General features: G+C 52.4%; 6 protein-coding genes across 6 annotated transcripts; 2 read left to right on the forward strand and 4 right to left on the reverse strand.

Moving 5' to 3' along the window:
* Positions 1-1089: 1089 nt before the first annotated feature.
* Positions 1090-3313, reverse strand: INS49_009112 (uncharacterized protein; the record flags this gene model as incomplete). Its single annotated transcript, XM_043169849.1, has 3 exons — positions 1090-2762; positions 2818-3170; positions 3231-3313. 3 exons carry the CDS (start codon positions 3311-3313, stop codon positions 1090-1092), a joined length of 2109 nt encoding a protein of 702 aa, XP_043027529.1.
* Positions 3314-6610: 3297 nt separating this feature from the next.
* INS49_009113 (uncharacterized protein) lies at positions 6611-9314 on the forward strand (the record flags this gene model as incomplete). Its single annotated transcript, XM_043169850.1, has 9 exons — positions 6611-7041; positions 7220-7301; positions 7424-7619; positions 7726-7986; positions 8046-8169; positions 8263-8507; positions 8728-8848; positions 8971-8990; positions 9076-9314. 9 exons carry the CDS (start codon positions 6611-6613, stop codon positions 9312-9314), a joined length of 1719 nt encoding a protein of 572 aa, XP_043027530.1.
* A 151-nt stretch (positions 9315-9465) lies between these two features.
* INS49_009114 (uncharacterized protein) lies at positions 9466-10767 on the reverse strand (the record flags this gene model as incomplete). The annotated part of the gene is made up of 1 exon (XM_043169851.1): positions 9466-10767. The coding sequence occupies one exon, from the start codon at positions 10765-10767 to the stop codon at positions 9466-9468; it is 1302 nt and encodes a 433-aa protein (XP_043027531.1).
* Positions 10768-12080: 1313 nt separating this feature from the next.
* Positions 12081-13248, reverse strand: INS49_009115 (uncharacterized protein; the record flags this gene model as incomplete). Its single annotated transcript, XM_043169852.1, has 2 exons — positions 12081-12234; positions 12308-13248. 2 exons carry the CDS (start codon positions 13246-13248, stop codon positions 12081-12083), a joined length of 1095 nt encoding a protein of 364 aa, XP_043027532.1.
* A 4876-nt stretch (positions 13249-18124) lies between these two features.
* Positions 18125-18928, forward strand: INS49_009116 (uncharacterized protein; the record flags this gene model as incomplete). Its single annotated transcript, XM_043169853.1, has 2 exons — positions 18125-18353; positions 18471-18928. 2 exons carry the CDS (start codon positions 18125-18127, stop codon positions 18926-18928), a joined length of 687 nt encoding a protein of 228 aa, XP_043027533.1.
* Positions 18929-19214: 286 nt separating this feature from the next.
* On the reverse strand, positions 19215-20821 carry INS49_009117 (uncharacterized protein; the record flags this gene model as incomplete). The annotated part of the gene is made up of 4 exons (XM_043169854.1): positions 19215-19321; positions 19373-20116; positions 20262-20352; positions 20417-20821. The coding sequence occupies 4 exons, from the start codon at positions 20819-20821 to the stop codon at positions 19215-19217; spliced, it is 1347 nt and encodes a 448-aa protein (XP_043027534.1).
* Between the last annotated feature and the right edge of the window lie 1852 nt (positions 20822-22673).

The raw sequence follows: 22673 nt of genomic DNA on the forward strand, positions 1-22673 counted from the left end.
GAGTTTGGGTGTTTCATGGAAAGGTTTGGCTCAAGTAGGAGGTCGAAGAAGATATTTATATACCATTTGCGAACATCACTCACTGCTGAGGGTTACTGAGGCCTACGACAGTCACAAGAAATCGTCCCATGCAAATATGTGTGATTGATGCCAAGGCATGGATCGTCATGTCAGTTACTACGCGCTCTGGAGTGACGGCTTCAACATGCACAGCAGTAATGAATACATGTTCTCTGTGTCTCACCCTTCCTGCCTGAACCTCTTCACTCGCGGAGAAGCTTCATTGATTCAACCTCTTGGCTTGCTGGCAAAGACTCTACGTGAGGGCATCAGGAATATCTGATTCTTTCGTTGAATTATGGAAGAGCTCAAACGATCGTTCGGATTGGTGCGTGTGAAACAGAGCAGATGGTCCATAAGCGAGGTTCACACGAGACTCAATGAACGGATTGCCAATATTGTTGCGGGAGTTGTCTGTGCCTGCTTCCTCTGATGATGTGTTTGCCTCCTTCAGCGAACAACTTGAGGCACGGCTCGCGAGCATCGTTAATTTTGAGCATACACGCGCTGCGAAATATTTACGGAAAAGGAGCGTCTGCTGAATCTTGACAGTGGATCAGGCCTTGGGTTCTTCAACACGCCCTCAGGGTACGAAGACCTACAGCCACACATAACTATTCAGCAGAACAGCTACACGCATTCGTAACTTTTGTCCTGGTTTGGAGTTTAAAAATTGTAGACTCTGCAGAGTGGCCATTCCAGTAACTCTTCAGAGGAGAGAAATTTGATCCAGAGCGCCATTTGTATTATCATACTCTTCGACAGCTTTGTGGCGGCACATAGATTTCCAAGCATCTACAGAAATAAGAACCAGATTCGAAATGAATGAATATTTGCTAGATGAGATCTAGGTGGGATGAAGAATATGCCTCTTTGACCCGTCTATAGACTGGAACCGTTCTTTTTTGAAGCTAAATCACTTGGAAACGCCAAAAAACAAACCTCACGCCCACATTCACTACCTCATCAGCAAGACCCCCACTTCACTACCCACCATAAACCAGACGTAACATTTCCAGTCACAGCTTCTCAACAGTCAGGCACACTGACGGGGATGTTAAACGGCACGCTCGTAGCAAGGCCACTAAGGCTAGTCTCCTTGAACTCGTTGCGCATGCCCTGCGCCGTGAGCCTCATGGCGCGGATGGCGTCGTCGAGGCGCACCTTTGCGGTGCCGGAGCTGCTCAGCGCGAGGTTGGCGCTCGAGATGGCCTTGATGGCGCCCAGGGCGTTGCGCTCGATGCAGGGGGCCTGGACGAGGCCGCCGATGGGGTCGCACGTCAGCCCGAGGTTGTGCTCGATGCCGATCTCGGCGGCCTGCTCGATGGTATCCGGGCTGGCGCCCATGCAGGCGGCGAAGGCCCCCGCGGCCATGGAGCAGGCGACGCCCACCTCGGCCATGCAGCCGCCCTCGGCGGCGGAGATGGTCGCGCCGCGCTTGTAGAGCATGCCGATGGCGGCGGAGGTGAGGAGGAAGGTCATGATGTCGCGCTCCGGGTCGTCGCTGATGAACTCGACCGTGTACTTCAGCACGGCCGGGATGATCCCCGCGGCGCCGTTGGTCGGGGCCGTCACTATCCGGCCGCCGGCCGCGTTGGTCTCGTTGACGGCCATGGCGTAGACGGCCAGGTAGTCCATGGCCGGGAACTCTGTCCGGCGCAGGGGAGACGGCATGACTGGGTGGCTGAAAGAGCCGTGGATGCGAGGGGGGCCACGTTTGGCGATTGTGCCAACTTTGGACGGTGTCGCTGCCGTTGTCGCGAGGTTTGTGGACCCGGACATGCCCGTCGCGCCGGTCAGCCGGCTTTTTTCAGGAGACTCGGCAGCAGGGGCGATCTTGTATGCGCTAGCCGGGTACAGACCCCTGGTGAGTCGCTTGTACAAGGCCGGTGCGCGTCGATGCAGGTTAAGAGATCCCGGAAGCGTGGTCTCAGGGGAGGCCTGCACGCCTTCGAGGATGCTGTGGTCCATGACGTGCCAGATACGCATCACCTTGGCGTATATTTCCTCATCAGTGTAACCGTGACTCTTTTCGTTTTCGTAGACCAGTTGAGCAATGGTAAGGTTATGCTTGTGGCAGAGAGCCAGGAGGCTGGTCGCATCCCGGAAAGGGTAGCTGGGCTGGGCGGCGTTGCTTGTGTCGTCTTCCACCTCAGTCACGGGTTGCGCGTCTCCCGCGGATGACACCACAACAGCTTCACTCTCAACATTGCCCGGATCCAAGAGCTTCGCGTCGTCTTTTGGTTTCACCTCGATACCACTCCTCCGATCGCCGGCCGCATCAGATCGTCTGATTTCTTTATAGAACAGGTTTTCACCCAGATCCTTCGGATGAGTCCCTGGTGTTGGAGCCCCAGAGTCCTTGTCCATGGAGATAGACGGTTCTCTGTAAGATGCTGCAGTCGATAGAGCGCCGTTGACGACGAAGCCACCGCCAACGCTGAAGAGGTCGTTGGTCGCTAGCATGTCACCCTGGTCATCGAAGACCATGAATCGCATGCCGTTGCTGTGCATTGGCAGCTTTCGACCCCATTCCCAGACGAATTCGGTCTCGTAATCAAAATCAATCTCCTTGCCCTTGCCGCCAGCAAGACCTTGGCCCAGGAACAGCTTTTTGGTGGCCTTGATCTCGGCGAATCGAGCAGGCACGTAGGCCGTGTCGACGGATTCCACATCGGCACTTTCGAGGCCCAGGACCAAGGCTGGCAGGGGTCAGTGAGGATTTCCAGGTGGATGCACTCGCAATTCCAGACATACCCGATGGTGTCATGTGGCCTTCGCCGGTGAGTGCCAGGCTGCCATAGATGGAGATTCGAATCTTGTGGACCTTGTGCAGGAGACCAGCCTCGAGGAGGTCCGTCACGAAAATGTTGCCAGCCCGCATTGGGCCGACGGTATGCGACGAGGAAGGGCCGATGCCGATGGAGAACAGGTCAAAGGTTGAGATGACAGCATGTTCGTGGTCGGCTTCGCTGTAGGTGCCAGTCTCCTCATCATCTCGACCAGACTTTTTACTCCGAACTGAAGTCGTACCCAGCTGCTGTCGCCGTGTTGTCCCCAGGTGAGGGTGTGTGACCTTTGCCAAGCCGACATCGCGGCCTCGGCCCGGCCTGCAGGACCACATGCATGTCCTCACCGCGTCCGCAGCGCCCAACGAAGACTGACGCGACAGCGAAGCACTCAATGGCTTCGCAAACGGGGCACCAGCAGGGCCATGCAACAGCCTGAGCTGCCGCACCGATGCGCTTCGCATCTTGGGGCCTGGTGTTGACAAACGAGTGTGTCTTGTGTTGTCAGCAAGGAAAAAAAAAAGCCAATGAGTCGAACGTTGTAGGTCAGCAACAAAGGGATGACCATCAAGGTTGCTCCACAGCTGGCAGGGGTCCGATAACACATGCACTATTATGTCATTGGCTGGCAAGGCGTGCACTGATAGTCCCCTAACCCTGGTTTTCTCTTACCCAACTCCGCATGTACACGGCCACTCATGTCCACGATGCTCGGGCACTTCAACGTCAGCTGGAGGCTGCCAATCCCGAACTTCCTCCACGCTGGTGGCATTCGGCGTTCAAGAGGCCGATAAACGGACAACCAAGCTACGGACAATATCCAGCTTGTGAATCGAGCATCCAGCATCGAGCCGCTGGTCTGCCCAGTTGGCAGGCATGTCTTGTCCGACAAGGGTTCAAGACATCTCGATCGGAGTCACGGGCCTTGTCTCTGCCACGCGCCGGACAACGAGTTCCCAGTCGAGCCAGCAGTGTTGCGTCCGCTCATTGAGGGTCTTCAAAGATCATATGCAAAGTATATGAACAGATGGAGAGGAGGGTGATATAGATGGATGTAGATGGAGTCAGCGTACGCCCACCCAGCTTCCACAGTACGCCCACCCAGCTTCCAGCGTTGGCCCACCCAGTATAAGGAAATTAGCTGCATATATTATAAAATATTAATACTATGGGGTTATTAATAAAGCATAATTATAGCTATCTTAAAAGGGTTTTATAGCTACCCTAAAGGGGTTTTATAGCTACCCCTTTATTTATAACTTAAAAGTTACTTTTACCCTCTATGCCCTTTGCAGCCCTTTGCGCCCTCTACGCCCTCTGCGCCCTCTGCGGCCTCTGCGGCCCTCTATGCCCTCTGCGCCCTCTGCGCCCTCTGCGCCCTCTGCGGCCTCTGCGGCCCTCTACGCCCTCTGCGCCCTCTGCGCCCTCGCGGCCCTCTGCTCCCTCGCAACCCTCTGGGCTTTTTTAGGTTTATATTTTTAAAGTATTGCTTAAATTAAAAAATAGCTACCTTAGCTTGCTGGGAACCCCGCAATACTTACATTTTAATGCGGATGCAGCTAATTTTCTTTATACTGGGTGGGCTAACGCTGGAAGCTGGGTGGGCGTACTGTAGAAGCTGGGTGGGCGTACGCTGACTCATGTAGATGGATTCTCGTCAGAAACAAATTTGATAGGGCCGCTCGGCGAGAAACGTGGTCTAAATGGAAAATCTCAAAATACGTCATTGATGCAGTCAAGCAATAGATAAATGCGTACGCCAAACACTCTCCGGTGGACCGATTTAAATGGGGCATCCTTCTGGAGAAGATAAGAATTTCCAAAAATAGCTAATGAGGCCGGGAAAGCTGCGTTGACCAATGTGGTCGTCCACTCGTTTCCGAACCCAAGTAAACAGCATGGGCAACACCGTCGACCTCGAAGTCAACTTTGCCTCTCTTGGAGCAATATTATGTGGCCGTTTGCGAAGACGCATTTCAAGACTTTGCATGGACGTTAGCAATCCTCCAGTGCGTCTAGATCATCTTTGCGTGCACAGGTTAGGCACAAGCACACGCTGCGACATCTTGGAAGCTGTGTCGGGAAGGCTAGGCGGCCCATGGGGAGCCGTGTCCACATTTTCTATCACGTACAGGACTGGATGAACAGCGGGAATGCTTCAAAAATGAACAGAGCTCAAACATGGTTATATGTACAGCACAGTTCCCACCGTCAGAGTCAACGGTAATACATCACACCGACCACTTGTTGCGGGCTGAGCGATCAAGTGATGTCGTCCTCGTACCCAAGGCCGGGCTTTGAGCGATGCCCGCACTCTTGGCATATTAAATCCGTGTTAGCAGTGCGGCGAGGCATCTACATGTTACACAACATGTTTTGGTCACTTATTCGGCTTCTAGGAGTGCTAAGCGTCATCCGAGTCCTTGATCAATCTCGATACGCCAGGAAGACAATGTAGTATGATTTCATGTTCTAGATCAAACCAAAGGTTGTCTGCAGCGTCATAATTGCCTGAGAGATAGATGCCCGTGTCTGTGTGGCACTGGTTGAGGCGATAACGTACGTCTGTGCAATGGCCGGGACCTTAACCAGCCGATCCGTTAATCTAGCCAGTGCAGACGCATCATCCCAAGAGTCATGGCCAGAAACACAGTACCGTACATGTAGCGCTTTATGCCACGTGCCGACGCAACGATCATTAGTTGACAAAAGAAAATGAAGATTGCGTCCGACCGGTACATTGAAGAAACAAATAAATGCCATTGAAAATTAATCAGAAGCCAGGCAGCGTGAGCCTATTGATAGAAAAGGAACGAGCGCATGGTTGTAGGTGCAAAACCACCAGTCCCCTTTAACTACAATGCCACCATGACGTCGTTTCCACGACGGCGCAGGCACGAAGTTCCATCGCGATCAAGGCTGGCGGAGGATTCACTCCGCTCCCACAATTGTCTCTGTACCCAAGTTGCTTATCTATAGCTGGAGGTATTTCAATGGGATAACAGTAAACGAAATCGATCGATTTGCCTGCTCAGACTTTTCCTGATATTTAATGAGTCGCCCATCGTTGGTACGCTCCGAGAGGACCTCGAGAATACACTGTGGATAAGCACACATACACAAGCACTGGACGTCTGACCTGTCGCAGATACCTCGCGTCACGAGCAATGTCTAAGAAAGCACCTGAGAGGCCAGATCCTGTAATGAAGGACACCTTCGCCGAGAGATTTGGAGAGCATGTAAATGCAACCCAAATGGATTACAGTGGGGATACCTGTACGGAAGGTACCAGTCGAAATACCCTTCCCAACACCTCAGCAGCATTCCGGGTGTCTGAGAGACAAGCAGGCGGCGAACCAGGAGGCAGTCGACACTCCAATGGACACTCTTCAGCCCGGCATCCTACAGTGTCAGGTGATGGCATCCAAACAGAGCAGCCCGCAATCCCAACAGCTCGGCCAGATGAAACTCAAGGGCAAAACATAGCCGGTATGCAAGCCGAAACTCTACTCCGTCCTCATCCGTATCTTGGAGCACGCGCAATTGACGCTACATGATACCCAGCAGGGAGCAGGGAGCCTGCCGAGGCGACTCCGGGAGCCAAGCCGAAAACGGTATCATTGAACATCGCCAGAAAGATTGTGGACACTAGTCTACGGAGATTCTCTACTAAATCGGCGCATGCGTCACTCGCGGGAGGTTTGCCATCAGAACAAATCGACTCGCTGGCCACTTCTCCCGACATCGATGACAAGGACGCAATGCCACAGGAAGGCCTCCTGGCAATTATCATGGACGTCTGCAAGTTGCACGTCAACGACGCCCTTCACGACCTACAACGTCCAGCCGAGCCGGTCCGGACCTCGACTTTCGGAACAATCCCGACCTGGGAACGGAAAACTTCGTACCTGGAACTGGACTCCTCGGACGAAGAAGACGAGGCCCCGGGAGCATCGGCGCCGCGGATTTCCAACGTTGACACTAGCGATTGGGAGAAAGTGAGCCCACTTCCGCTTCGGGCCCGGCCGCGGAGGAAGTCCAAGGAACACAACGACCAGTGGGCAACTGAAAAGGAACAGACCAAGACCCACCTGACAGAGATCATCAAGGGCCACATCGGCCGCCATATGTACCTGATCCGGCTATGCCGAGCCTTGATGCTCTATGGAGCACCTACACATCGCTTGGAAGAGTAAGTGACCGCCCCGGCCCGGTCTGATGGCTGGCATATGGAGAGCCAGTGAGGTTGGGCTCTCAGGCCTGGGCAGGCCGCCAAGTTTTTTGAAGCTTTAGAAATATCTCCTTCACCGCCATGCCATGGATCAACACTTTTTATATGGCGCTTATGCGCTGATGCCTCACTTGCATAGATACATGTCGACCTCGGCTCAGGCCATAAGAGTCAACGCGCAGTTCCTGTACGCGCCCAACTGCATGCTGATATCATTCCTGGTAAGTCCAAAGACTCATACGCAACAACCCAACACCCCCCCCCCCCCGGCAACGCATCGAGCTTGCCACAAGATGATGTATGCCAGGTTGCGGGGCAGCTGCTAACCTCGCGTTGCTCGCAGGACAAGGGTACCCAAACCACCAAGATGACCATGGTCACCTCTCCCCAAGGGATCGACCTCGGACGGATGAGATGCGTCCACGAGATCTACCTCAACGTCTTGCACGACGCCATCACGTTCGACGAGGGCACGGGCCGCCTAGAAGAGGTGATGAGCCGGGAAAGGCGATACTGCGACTCCCTCTGCGTCCTGATGTGTAAGCCCACCCAACCCCTGGTGCGAGTGATCGAAACAACCAATAATGAAAAAAAAAACAAAAAAAAAGGACAAAGCTGACTGTGCCGATCGACAACGATACACAGACGGCTGTGCGTGCGCCTGCGTCGCCCCGTTCGGCTTCCTGGGCCGGTGGGTCGACCTCCCCGTGGCCTTCGTCCTCGGGTGCGTCCTCGGGCTGATGCAGCTCTACTTCGCGCGCAACCGCCTCTTCTCCAACGTCTTCGAGATCGTCGCCTCCATCGTGATATCCTTCCTCGCCCGCGCGTTCGGCTCGATACGGGGCGGGGGCCTCTTCTGCTTCTCGGCCCTGGCGCAGGCCGGCATCGCGCTGATTCTCCCTGGGTGTAGGTGGGCTCTGTACTCTGGAAAGTCCTCATACGCTGATGACAGGCACCGCATCTAGACATGATTCTGTGCGCGAGCCTTGAGCTTCAGACGCGCCACCTCATTGCCGGTGCGACGAGGATGATGTACGCCATCATATACACGCTCTTCCTCGGTTACGGCATCACAATCGGATCTGTCTTGTGAGTGGTCCTCTAGCACCGTAAAGTCACAGCGCGTGGCCGTTTGAATTGTTCTCCCCGGCCCAGCAAGATTCTAACAGGATGTGCAACCAGGTATGGTGCGCTGGACAAGGACGCAACGAGCGAGACCGCATGCTCGGCCCCTTTGCCAAAGGAGTGGAATCTTCTGTTTGTGTCCTTGTTCACCATCTGCGTCGCGATAATCAACCAGGCGAGATGGGAGCAGATGCCTGCTATGCTCTTGATCTCCGTCTCTGGTTACGCGGTGAACTGGCATGCTGGCTATTACTTTAAGGGCGCTTCCACGGTATCTAATACGCTTGGGGCCATGGCAATTGGTGAGTCGCTTCCAGGGAGTCGGTTCTCGTGGACAAATGGACCGTGAGAAAGGGAAGCCGCCTCACTCATGCATCCAGTTCATTAATGTGATGTTGTGCACAGGTATTCTCGCAAATCTCTATTCTCGGCTGGGAAGAGACCCCTCCTGTACAGTCTACACCTGGAACAACTTTATCAAGCCATGGGTACACCGCGTGCAAAGATGGCGCTCTAAAACAGGCGACGTGGAGGGCGGCGGCTGTTCGGGTCAAACCAACTCGGGTCCTCGAGATATCCCACAACAGACCCACCCGAGGGTCGGCTACGGCGTTGCGGGGGCAGCGATGCTGCCTGCGATATTGTAAGTCGAAACGTCATCTACATCGCCGGTCTTTTTGCTCTGGTCCACGAGGACTTGTTTTCATTTACATTAAAGGAAAGTACTTCTTTTCGAGCAAAGATGAACCGCTGACATAAATCCAGTGTACAGGTCCCCAGTGGACGTAAGTGAAATCTCTTGATAGCGGTCGGCTTTTTGAACTTATCATGTGGCGCGTGGCCACTTTCTAGTCAACTAACATCTTGTAGTGGCGGTTGGGGGTAGCCTGCTTGCAGGCATCAAGAGCGCCGACTGGATTATCTCGGAGGAGGTGGGCGAGTCGGCAGTTGAGGATCTTACTGCCTCGACAGACATCGCCATGAGCGTGACCACCCAGGTGATCCAAGTTGCCATCAGCATCTCGGTCGGTCTCTCTATCAGCGCACTACTGGTCAACTTGCCTCTCGACTACTGGAGAAAGAGAAAGGCTGGTATTTCAGCTTTTTGAATGTCTTTTGATATGGTTTAATTTTATGAATTATGCGAATATCGTAACTACATGGTACTGATGTCGCGACGGCAAGCCATCTGTAAAGCCTGCGCTGTCAAACGAGTTCCCTCGTCTGTGCCTTCCGCTGGGCCGCAGGCTTGCAACAGGCTCAGATTGGCTCCCAGCTCAGGATATATGAAGTGCTCTGATACGTGCCCATGTTCGAGGACTTGTCCCTCATCACATCATATGCGACTTGTGCCGGCCTTCTCAATGCCTCGGGCCACACGTCCGCGCCCCCCGGGAACGGCGCGCGGTGGTCCAGCCCGGCCGCCCGCAGCCGCCGACGCAGGTCCCTTGTAAACATGCCGAACGCAACGAAAACGATGTAGTAGCGGCGCCCGTTGGCCTCGAACTCCTGGCCGAGGTGGTGATCAGCCAGCATCACTTGCCTCTCGCGATCGCTCTGCTCCCAGTGCCTGCTCAGATGCTCCAGGACGTGCCCCTTCTCCAGGGCCATCCGCTCCTCGAACACATCCCGCACGACAGCCGGGTAGTCGCGCCCCCAGTCCGGCCGCGGCACCCCGTCGACGATCCAGTACAGGAACGCAGGGAAGTGCGCCACCTGCATCACCCTGACAAACGCCTGGACGTTCTCGGGCCGCAGCAGCAGCTCGCCACCGCGCCCGCCCCACGACGGGTGCCACTCGATGCCCACGCGGTCGAAGCACGCGAACGTCGTGCCGTGGCACGGCGTCTCGACGCCGTACTGCCAGGCCGCCTGCCGCAGCAGCGGCGTCGCGCGGCCCCGGCTGTCGTGGAGCCGGAGCACGACGAGGTCGAGCGCGTGGATCCGAGGGGCGAGCACCTCGGCGCCATCGGGGCTGCTGGTGACGGCCGGGGCCTTTTCGTGACCGTACTGGGCCTCCCAGGTCCCCATCGGGCGCGGCCGGTAGAGAGGGCCCATGCTGCGGTGGAGGGGCCAGCTGTGATTGCTGTCGTCCCGGATGCGCTGCTGGGCGACGAGCCGTGACAGCCGGCAGGTCGAGAGGAGAGTGGAGATCTGAGTATAGGTAGATAGTTGCCTGCAGCGATGCGTATGGGCTATCTCATCGGCACGGTCATACGGCAGCTGCTTGCTGCCGTCCTCATCATCATCGGGCCCCGGGCGGCCAAAGACGGCCGGCACGGTGGTGAGCAGATGCCGGAAGAAGGGGCCCGACTCGTCTGCTTTCGCCCTGGCGCGCTCCGAAAACTTGGGATGTCTCTGCCGGGAATAGTAAACGGCGTCATGTGTTTCAGGGATTCGGTCGAATCTGTGCCATTGTGTCATGCGGATGCTGTCCCGGACAAAGTCGGGCTCGTGCGGGATGCCGTCTACTTCTATCCAATGTACTCCGCGTGTTTGGGGGAGCACGAGCTCCCAGATGGCCTCCTGCAGCTCGACGGCGAGGTCATTGAACTTCGCCATGGTGTTGGCTTGCAACACGTGGTGTGATGGGTCGTGTGCACGTATGTGTATCAAGTTTGTTGTGATCCTTTGCTCCACCTCGCCGAGGAACGAAGCTAAGCCGTGGTGTTGATATTCTAACACCTGACCCAGGTTGCTCTGCTTTTTGTTTGAGGAAAAAGCAACTCGAGCAGATATATCTGCAGGCGGCAAAACTGTAGTTGCTTCTTGCATACTGCATCGTAATTAGTCGATCATCCCGTGCGGTTCAAATGGTTCGCCACCAACCCCCCTCTCTAAACGTAGGTAGCGACTGGGCCGTCTTACACTCTCAGCCTCATTTGAGCAATGAATGGCTAGTATTAGCCCCCGCCCCTGTCAGAGTTGGCACGGCTGTCAGCATCTCCCATCAGCATCACATCAGCCGGTTGAAGGCGGCTCTTAGCTTCGCTGGGCATACTCCTTTCGCCCCCAAAGGCTAAAGAACGAAGAGAGAAACATGCCACGTCTTGCATCATTGGTACTGAACTCGGTCCACTTCTTGAACCAATGGCATCGAGGACTCGATAACGAGACAAGTTTGGTATGCCTTCTTCTTTCCGGACCACAGGTGACCACTATCACAGGCCGTGGAATCTGTCGTGATGTCCTGGGCATGGTAACTGTCCTTGCAGACAAGAGATTTCTCGCAGTCGTCACGGTCCATACCGTACAGGGGTTCGACTTGCAAGCCATTGGAATTCCAGGCTTCGTGATGCTGACCGGTTGTCTGTATCCTCACTGCCACGGCAAGCCAGGATGCTTTCAGACCAACGCAGAGGCTGAGAAGACTCGTTGCGGCCGTTCATGTCGCCCTCAGGTGAGCCCCAATGGCGAGATCGTGGAAGCCACCACTAGCAGACGGCAGTTAGTCTGAGAGTAGACAGCGAACACATATACGCTCAGCTTTCTCCCGTGATAAAACGCTCTACATTTTTCTTGTCATCACAAGCTTCATTTTATACAGGAAAAGAGAATACTTACTTCGTTTGTGTATCAAGTCCGCTGGTTCGGGAAAGCCTTGTTGATCCCGGTTGATCAAGTTGCTTCGTACATCTAGATAATTATCCCTACACTTATGTTGGTCACCCTTGCCAGGTGCTGAGTTAGGTGGTAAGGCGAGTGATGTGGCCAAGGTGTGGGTATCAAGCAATCTCAAAAATGAAAAATAATGGGAATTACATTGCGACCGGCTGAAAGGCTCTACATCGACACTACATAAACCTGGTCATACACCCATACATCGTTTTGACGGTACCCAACAGAACTCTCAATTTCAACTCCCTTTTTCAGTCCTACTCTTCATCGGGGTACGTGTTAAACAACCGTCCATTTTCATCTATATCATTCTCCATCCTATCAGGATTGTAACCTGCATCTTTGATCTGTGCTCTTCCCTTGGCGTCGATTCTGATTTCGTCGAATCCCGGGGGCAGTGGTCTATTATTCCTGTTGCAACGTGTATTAGAGCGTGCCGTTATATGAGCAGGCCATCATAATGAGACGGAGCCGCTTTACTCACTTGAGATAAAAGACCTTCAAGTTCCGCGCCTTGTCTTTGATTTGCTTCTGGTCTCGCGGATGACGATTTGGGAGATGTGTTGTCCAGATTTTCTCAAGTTTTGAATACTGCGCTCCGTGGCTCGCGGTCAACTCGAGCAGTGTCACCGTATCATGGTCACTCCATGGAGTCCGCTTCTGTGGCTCCCTCCTGTTGCGTTCTGTCCTCTTGGCACCGGATGCCTGTTGCCAGCGCCGTGGGCTCGCCGTTTCATCTTCGGCAGAGGAATCGACGAGGTTGAACGAGGCAGACGGTTGTGGCCTGCTCGACGACGGAGCTGGGTTAGTTCTACTGGAAGGCCCCGCTGCCAGAGGCCCTGGCTGCCCACTCAGCAAGACATCGATTCGCTGCTCCAGCTCGGCTTCTCTCTCCTTCGCTTCGTTGGCTCGCTGTATCAGCCGCCCGTTCGTCATCGACAGTTCCTCGATTTTGTCCTCGCTGGCCCTGGTAACTTCCTCGATTCGTCTGGTACTTTCGTTCCGAGTGTGCGTCAAAATCTCCTGCAAGTCCGAGATTTTCCGGTCTGATTGACGCTTGTCCTGTCTCAATTCCTTCTCTATAGCTGAGTACTTGTTATTAAGATCTTCGATTTCGTCTAGCAATATCTGGCGCTCGACCTGCCAAGAAGCATCTTCGGCGGATGAAGTGTCCGAGGCTGGAGGTGCATGACTTTGGTGGGACTTAGCGGTCCATTGCAGGAGTGGAATGGGAAGGTTCTCCCGTGATGGAAGCTTATGGGTATATTCATACATGTCATTTTCGTGGCCATCAGCTTGACCTTCATCTTCCGGGCTTGTTGATGCGGTGGTTTCACGCATCGAGCGGCGAACTGGCGCACGGTTCTTCACTACTCTGGAACCCTTTGGTCGGCCGGGACCTCTTTTGAGCTCAACTGCTGACATGATTGACAGATCTTTCGGCTTCAGTCACTGATTGGTGAGACAGGTCGTTGGACCGACGATTGAAAGCAATGAGGACGAGTTGTGGGGAGATGGTTGAGAAATCAACGGGAGATGAGGAGGTCGACGAGACAGCGGCTCAGAGTTAAATGAGACTTGAACTCTGTTTACTGCGTGTCCTTGGTCTTCAGCTGTTCTGCTACCTTCTCCACCTGCAAAGTAACAATATCGCAACCAACCAGGGTGTTACGTCTTCCCGCAGCTCAAAAATATGCTCAAAGTTACTCTTAAAAGTTTATATCGCCGCGGAAGACTTCCCCGCCAGTGCAACTATTTGACTTTGAGAACAGGGATGTTGGCGGTGGGGGGAGGCAAGTCGACACAATCGGCACAGACTTCTTGCCCAATGGACAGGATCACCATCCCTAAATAATTATCTTCTCGTCCTCGATCACCAAATGGATTCTTCCAGTGGCCTCCGGGCATTTTATCGCCGCTGCGCAACCCTCCGGGTATCCTCCAAGACAGGTCGCAGTCCCTGGCATCAAATAGATATTACGGAGTACATCTGGCGTTCTCCGCCTCGAAGGACTTCATCTCGCTCAGATCATCCTCAGCCTCGCTGATTCTCTCCGCGCTCCCAAAATATTCCATCTCCAAGGGAGCACGCGTTGTGCCACTTTTTCACCTCCGAACCTAACTTTCATATAGCGCATAGCGGTCATGGGCGTAGACGGCCGCCATCGAATTGAAACTCCGAGACACATCCCAAGGGCTGCAGAGGATTGGCTGACAACAGATCTTGAGCTAATTCTAGGTATTTGAACTGATTCCGTATCTCCTAGTTGTGCTCGAAGAGCTCGTTATGGGTGCTGACCAGCTCCTCCGTTTCCGCAAGGTCGTCGTTGAGCTCATCGCCGGGAGACTTCACTGTCAGTGACAGACGAATACCGCCCACGCTCGGATCAGGATCCCTTGAACCCTTGGAGAAACGACCAGAAAGGGAAATAATGGCATTTTTGAAGGCGGTGTTGTTTTCCGGCTGCCTGACGTCTGCTCTGCAGCTTCTTGAGGCGCTTCGTGCTCACTGGTAGTAAGACGACACGAAAGCCCAGGCTATGCATCAGCACACGCCTTTGTTGAGGTAAGAAGGTTTGACGACAACTGAGCGAGGCCCTCATTGGTGCTCTTTGCTCGAATTCAAGAGCTTCACGAATCAATCTCGAAATGACCCTCCTAGTTTCCCATCGCAACTATGGTCTTTTCGGGCCCAGCTGAGGTGAATATCCATGAAGGAAGGGATGGGAGGTTGTTGGAACACCACGTGTTGCTTAGCGACTTGGCTGCACGATCGTTCATCTTCTCTTATGACTCCTATCTAAGATCAAGCTTGCAGAAGTATACAGTATCAAATTACGGTTTGGTCATAGCTTCTAACATTCTCCTATGGATGTAATGTCGTCATAGGTGCTCCTCATAAGTCCAGAGCAGGATTGAATGGAGACGCAACTCAGGTTTCCTAAGACATCGTGCCAGAGATCGACAGAGGAATACGAAGCTCTGTGGCCGCAGACGCAAAAAAAGAAACGCAAAAACATAATCTGTGGGCTGCGCTAATAAACGGAGTGTTCCGCCAGATAACTAAGCAGAGGCAGCCCTCTAAGAAAAGTATCACTATTTTATGATTTCTGATTGAAACAGTAATTGTGAAAAAAAATGATCTGGCTACTTTTATTTGATATAGATCTAATAATACTTTTGTTTCCCTTTCTAATGCGTAGTTGTTGAGGAAATGGACAGTTTAGTTGGCAGTGTGCCTCAAGTACTCGTATGTACCGGGCCCACTGACGGACGTTGCGCCTGCAGTCAGATGAGATACTTGTTTGAGACGCCACGTAAGCAGGGTCCATATTTATAAGTACTCCACAGGGCCGCCTCTTCTTCAGTATATGCCTAGTTACAGTGCATCTGGCTGGGTGTTATCTATTCCTTCAGCCCGTGTCACCTTAGTCTTCTCTGATCTCCATAGCAGAACATAAGTCCACCACCTTGCTATAAATATATGGTGTAGAACCTCTTTATATTGGCCTCTATGGATCGCTATATTAGCACACTCAGCATGAGGGATCCTGCGCAGTCCTTCTTATCATCCGCGCCTGGTTGTCAAGGCTGCCATAATGGCTTGTATCTACCGAATGGCAACCCCGGGCCACTTTTTCACAGACCTAGAGAATCTCCCTTTCCATGCATCGTTTCAGCTGTTAATGCCGCAAACGAAGGAGGGTGCGACGTCTGTTCAGTCCTTGTCAGGGGTATCAAGGCTGTCAACTCAGCCTGGCTCGAGCATCCCGGACAGGTGTGGTTATCCTCTTCCAACCGGCGTCAATCTTGCGAACTGGAATTTGATACCGAAGAGGCATGGAATCTAATCGCCTTTGGAGCTGGGGAGACCTTTGAGCATAGTGCTCCTTTCCGCGGACCGAGGTTAACTTTCACTCCACTTCCTCAGAATCGCCTGCCCAACCCAATATACTCCATGAATTTCGGCGATGAGAACAGCCTCAATGTGATCCAGAGGTGGCTGGACAAATGTTGCCAGTCACATAAACAAGCTATGTGTCAGAGACCAGCCGAAGCAGTACTTCCCACGAGAATCCTTGACCTGGAAGCACACCGGGCATCGCCAACTTTACAAGTCGTCGAGCCTGACCCGGGAACTAAGGCCAAATATATGGCACTATCTCACTGCTGGATCAATTTGCTGTGTCAGTGATTCCGGGAGACGACAGTTCCAATGGATTACAACACATCGACCAAGAGGTCTTCAAGGCGAACGTCAATCTGGACGTGCCCTTCGAGTTAAAGGCAGGAACTGAGGGAAACTCAGTGAGTGTTTATGTCAGGTCTCCTCCAAGATATGACACTGGTTCCGAAATCAGATTGTGGGGCATTATTATGAGGGAGGAGGTGAATCGTCACACGTTAACGATGATCTTGCTTGGGAGATCGCTCCGTGACCCAACAGCCTACGAGAGACTGGGCCTGGTGTACTTGTAGAAAAAATCAGGGTTTGAATGGGTTTCACAGATAAAGAAGGAAACGGTTTGCATTCTTTAGCATTAGGGGCTGCGACTCATTGCGTGTCAGAGTTGCGCAAGCAATATGTAACAGCCGCAGTGGCAGCTGCACAGATGTTCCAAAGTTAAATTGAAGATTCTACCCGACTAGACACAGAGAAATAAAGATGATATATCCGTATTCCATACTACGCTGGAAAGGTCTGCAGGTCTGCGGCCAATGCCCAGTCAGTCATTATATCAGACCTTAAGTTGCCCGTTTCTCATGCTAGCAGGAATTCCACGACACCTTTCTAACCCCCTAGTCACATCCACCCCTTGCAATTTGCCAAAACAGAGATTGCAATTCAATTGCTTGCAACACAGAAATCATGGCCTTGCGGTGACGCCGGCCGGGGATCAGGTCTTTACAGTATGTATTTGGACTCTTTTTACGAATTCTTCATCATCCACACTCCCAGGAGGCAGCTATGTATGTAGAAATGTACTGGGATTCCTAAACAATGGACACCTATGTCCACTTTTTAAGGGAAAGACATTCCCAACCCGTTGAGGTTGATTCTTCCGAGTTGACGAGTGCCTTCAGCTCCTTCCTCAGAGCCTCCCAATCGTCATCTTTAAGATACCCACCTTCTATATCATAGAGTACGTTGAGACCATTCTCGTCTAAATCCTTAGGAATGTCCTCCTCATTGAGTCTGCTCCTGGCCTCCTCCACAAACTTCAGACACATTCTGGCTCTGTTTATCTCACTCCATAAGTCTAGCCAAGTTGTGCAGACTATTGCGGTGTCTAGAATTGACCCTGATAATTTAGCTGAGGCGATGTATTTTAACTAGGCGCGGCAAACTGATAGATCATACTGGAGTCCAGCAACGCTCTCATTGTGGCAATCAAATCAAGAGCTCACATACTTTAAACGAAGAATCTAAGACAACTAAGTTGCTGCTATATTGACAATCATGTAGTCAACATAAATCTGGTAAAGGCTTGTGTTCTTCACTAGTAGGCCTTACATCATGTGTTTGGCCTGTCATGGTTTTCTTGTCCTAAATAAATTTTCAAATGTCAAGTCCTCAAGAAGAGGATGTTTATTTTCCGGGTGGAAGCCTTTGCTCGGTAGGCTGATATAACTGCACGCCACTTTCACAGCTCCAATATGTTGTCGACAATTCGACCATGAAGTCCGTCCTGAGCTCAGCTGATGATGGAAATGCAAATGTAGCAGCCGCAACGGTCCACAGTGGTCGCGGGATCACGAGTGAATAGTGTGATTAATGTACACAGCATCACTTTTCAACCGCATGCACTCTTCTGGAAGGGGCAGGCCATAAAAACTCTGAGCGTAGGTAGTCTCGGCTATTCCGGTGAATAGGACCTGAGAAACGGCGTGCATGACTGCATCGCGGTGAGGCTCGTCGAGAAGCACTGCCAAGGGATCGAGCCCCTATCAACGTGAAAATGGAGGCCATCGACGTGGCCTACCAAGCCGCACACCTACATAGATAATCACAATCAGGCTGAGCAGTACCAGGTACTCATTGGTTCCGCCGCAATGATTTCAGCGTGGGGTTGGAATTGTGTTGCATCTGCTTTCTCAGCTCGCCGTCGACCCACCCTGTTCGAATGATCCCTCGGTCCCCATACCTAGGTAACCGCGACATTGACCCAAGGCTCCATCCCTCTCGTTCTCTCTCTTTCTATATTCCAGTTCCCTGTATCTGCCTGGCTGCCCTCTCATTCTGGCGCCTGACTGTTACGGCCGTCTTGAACAAATCCAAACTACTTTCTGATTTGAAGAAATGGCGACAACATGCAATGAAGCTGGTCTCGAGGTGGACAATTACCAGGACCAAGCAGCAAAAGCACCAGAGGTCGATCTCCGGTATTTTGACACGCACAAGAGCAGACCATCAGACTACGTGCACGTCGTTCAACAAAAGAAATTGCCCTTTGGCTGGAGCTTGTGGGTATTGCCCACACTTGCCGCCGTCGTCTCCGCCCTGGTCATCGGCGCCGGCGTAGGAGGAGGTCTGGGGGCAAAACGGGCTGATTGCGACAAGTGCGCTTGATCATCACCCATGATAGTAAAATTGCACCAGTCCCGAGCTCGCACTTTGTCCTTCATCAGATCTGAACCCTCGTCAGCCCCGACCGACACCGCCGCATGCACGACTGCTGGCTCGGGCGATGAAGATGCCAGCAATGATGGCAATGGTTATGCGCCCAAGTTGCCACAAGATGCCACCAACCTGACTCAACCCGCTGAGTGCGCGGAGCGCGGGGGACCCAACGAGCACACAGCCGTCAGCGGACTCAAGTATCAATTCTATTGCGGGATGGATGCTCCTTGGAGTGGTGAGATCAAAGACCGGACAGCCCTTGTGACATACACGTTCTCTGATTGTGTAGAAGCCTGTGCGAGAATGAATGAGTTTGTCGTCAGGAACAATAATGGCAGCCGCTGGGACAGCCTTGTATTCGGTTGGCAGATGTCAAAGGAATTGGAGAATCATGAAGCCAACTGTTGGCTGAAAGGTGGGACGGCGGCGGAGAAGATCAGTTTCAACCAGCCTGAGTACATTTACGCTGAGACGCCCGAGTGATCGCCAGGAAATTCTTTTTTTTTTGGGACTTTGGGAAGCGAAATTCATCTTAGAAAATTGACTGCTTTGTCTAGTACAGACTAGATATTTGCGATGCAATAATTGGTAGAATTTAATGCATGACTTTCAGTCGATTTGTTTATGCGACACAAAATCAAAATGACACATCATTGACAGCCTTGCTTTGGATCATCTTTAGCCTTGACCTGCTCCTCAAATATCCGGCGACGTTTTCCCTCTAGCGTATGTAGATTAGCAAGATCCTTGGAAACCAGAGATTGAATGCTCAGGGACGTGCCAGCGGCTGGCGGGACCCGGAGGATGGCAGACGTGTCGCTGTGCTTGGCTCAGGCTTTTGCCGGCCGGTTGCTATCCTCTGTATCTCCTTTTTGCCTGTAAACATTTCAGCAGTCTATCAGATTTCGGTCAAGAGCTCACGCTTACCATTAAATGACTCCACAACCTCTAGCAGTGTTGGCACCCAGATGAGGACTGCGACGACTTGACCGAAACTCCATTCGTGTGTGTCAATGACGTCCATTGCATGATAAGTTGACACCATGACATATTGACAGCTAAGTGCGAGAGAAAAGAGCGTTGTCGTGGCCAGGAGAAGGACAAACCTCCAGCATTGAGGTGAGGGCAGGGGAAACCTTCCGAGGAGGGTGCGCTGTTTCTTGGGGGTTACCTGCTTGATCGATGCGCAGCCAGAGGTATGCCTATCGCGTCGTCCAAGAACCTGCATTACCACAAGGACCAGGAGGACAAGAGTCGCATACGCCCATAACACTGGAACATTATGAATATTTGTGACCATGTTTTGGTTGTAAAACTCGGTTAGGTACTCCACGGGATTTGAGCCCGTCCACTCTTGGCAGAGAACCATGGCGGACGAGTTACCGCAGTACTCTGTCTGGAACAAGTTGCGCAGGACTTGATCAACTCGTTCGATGGTGTTCAATGAGTTGCTCAGATTGCCGAAAAGCATGTAGAAGACGACAGTGTTCAAAAGCCAGCTTGCTAGGCAAAGAGCAGTGCTCTGCCACGACTTGATGCCATGACTGTGGAGCAGGAGCAGCGTGAATACTGGAGCAATGCATCCCATGAGCGAGACGGCCAGCAGGGCGTAGCCGTTCAAGGGGTCGACTTCCTCTGGTGACATGAAGAATGACGCGACTCCTGCTGTCACTGTTTGTCAAGGGTCAGAGTGGTGATGACAAAGATAAAGCTTGTTGATGTAAGAACTTGCCTCCGAAATAGCACTCAGTTGCCAAAAACTTCTTAAGGACGGCTTGAGTCGGTCTTGGACTACCCATCACCTGTGGTGACCGACCAAATCGAAAAAGCTGCCAGGCGGCAGATGCTGAAACAGCTACCGCCAACGCTAAGAGCAGGACGGCTTGAACATAGTATGATATCAGGACCTGGTAAAGATCAGCAATCTGGAAGCGATATCAGGTTTCACAATAAAAACTTTATAAAGCATACCCCAATGCCAAAGACATCTTGATTTGCGAACGGCAGTCCGCAGGTGTTACTGCAAAGCTTGTTGGCACATCGAAACAGACCCGAACTGAAATCAAATTCGGTCGGCGACTGGAGAAGATTTTCCGGCCCACAGTAGTCGACGCATTCGGATGGACGCCTTGTCATCTCGCAGGTGGTGGCGAGACAGGTCGTAAGGTTTGCTGCGAGGAGGTCGCTGTCGTTGGATATCTGAGCCAAGGGTCTTGGGAAGAAGGATGCCGTCGTTTCGTCGCCATTCCGGATTACAGATTCGGTGGCGTTCGCGAGGTTACTGCAGATCCCAAAAAGCGTAACCGGTATGTCGACTTCGTAACGATCAGTGCTGTTGGCTAGGGCATGCTGGCTTGCGCTAAAGACTCTTGTCATATTGAAGCAGTCTGCCTGACAATCATTTGTCTCACAGATCTGGTCGAAGTCCGACCTGAGGAAGTGATCCTCCCTGAGTGGGAAGATGTCCTTGTTGTTATGAAGCTGAATGAATGTAAATGGCGTGGCATCGCTTTGTACTGGGGCATCAATAGAGGTAGAGCTTGAGACATGAGCTCGTGAGGTCGATGTTGTGTGTCACTCCTGGTGGCAAAGAGGAGGTCGTCGGCTCCGCGCCCGCTGTTCCTGCATATGGGGGTTCAATAGCAGCGTAGGTAGTCATGGTTTTGTCGGGCTGTCTTGGAATGCCTTCTATCGGTCAGCCGTTGGTTCTCAGCGAATTTTGAAATGAAACATGCATGCATTTGGCCGTTGCCGCAAGGCTTGCGAAAGTGAGACATGCATTTATATACTGTATTTTCCTAGGTACGACTCTTCTGAATCGTTTGAACTGATCAACTCATCCGGCTCTAGCCCCCAACACTCTCCTTCAGCCTTCATTCTCGCCGGGATGATCCTGAGGCACGGCCACACAGTGCAGAGGGGCTCATGTCCAATGGTTGACATATGAGAACACGCACCACAAGGGATGAGCCATTGCCAATGTGCGGTTAGAGCTGCACTTCACCCGAGCACTGGACCCCATTTATTATTTTGCAGCAAGAGAGATCTCACGTAAGATGTGGAATGACGTTGTCTGGGGGCCTAATGTAGGCAACGCATGCAGGTGCAGATCCAGAGCTGCCGGATCCAAATTTGGGGGCCGATAAAAGAAAATGAGGTGTCAGAACCGACCATTCTTTTGAACTCCCGTGATGTTGGCAGTCGACCTGTTCCTCTTTGAATCATATAGTGATGTTCCAGCTGAGCATGGGGGCCACTACTTCGTAAAAACCGAGTCCAGCTCAGAGATAGCAGCGCGTTCAAGAGGTGGCAGTGACTGCAGAAGTAGATGGCACAGCCGACAGATAATACTGATCTGTCCGTACACACCCAATCATGAGTTCACTAAATTTAACTTGCATTATGTAGTAGATATCAATGCAATAGCTGAACGGTCAAAAAGACACACGTAGTCTGGGAATTGCACGCTGTGCTTGGGTAACCACACATGCATCTTCTCACTTCAGCTACGCGCCACCTTTACATCCGGAATGACAACAGCCAAGGTTATTATTTCTAACAAAAAGTTTAATGCAATTCTTTGAGTGAAATCCCAACGTCTGTGCGGACTGCTCGGGCATGTGGGCAGGTACGTACTTCCTTAATTATGCACCCTCTTCCGCATCCCTCTTGTTCTGGGGCGATGATTGACAAACCTCGTGCTTTTAGGCTATTAGTACTGCGTCCGCTTCGAAAGGTCTGAAGCAAGGACCATCAGCTCCACGCCGACCGCCATGACCATTGGATTAAAAAATACGGCCAGGCGCAGGATGAGGACTGGTGCTCACCTTTTTCAGTACTTCATGGAATCTCGGTTGCGCAGCTGTATGCATGGAACTCGATCTTGGGTGCGAATGGCGAGAATTGTGGTGGGTCGTTGTGGGGAATGTGCTGGTATTATATAAGCTCTCTTGCTGTATTTTAGAGCCACCGAGCCGGTGTACTTGCCATTAGACTCGGAATTAGGCTCTGACAACGGTTCGGCCCGGATGACTTCCGCCGATCGTGGGTGAGAAAGTCGACATGAAGTCTGGTCGCTCATGACTAGAAGGCAAAGGATATTACTACTTGTTCGACCTTCGTGTATGTGCCTCTGTGGAGACGTTCTAACCATCTTTCAACTAGGTGTTCGGAAAACAGCTGTCGCGATCCTTCGTATTTCATGCATGTTCTTATTACCGGGGCGCTT

The sequence above is a fragment of the Diaporthe citri genome, assembly GCF_014595645.1.
Source record: "Diaporthe citri strain NFHF-8-4 chromosome Unknown scaffold_3, whole genome shotgun sequence".
Classification (NCBI taxonomy): domain Eukaryota; kingdom Fungi; phylum Ascomycota; class Sordariomycetes; order Diaporthales; family Diaporthaceae; genus Diaporthe; species Diaporthe citri.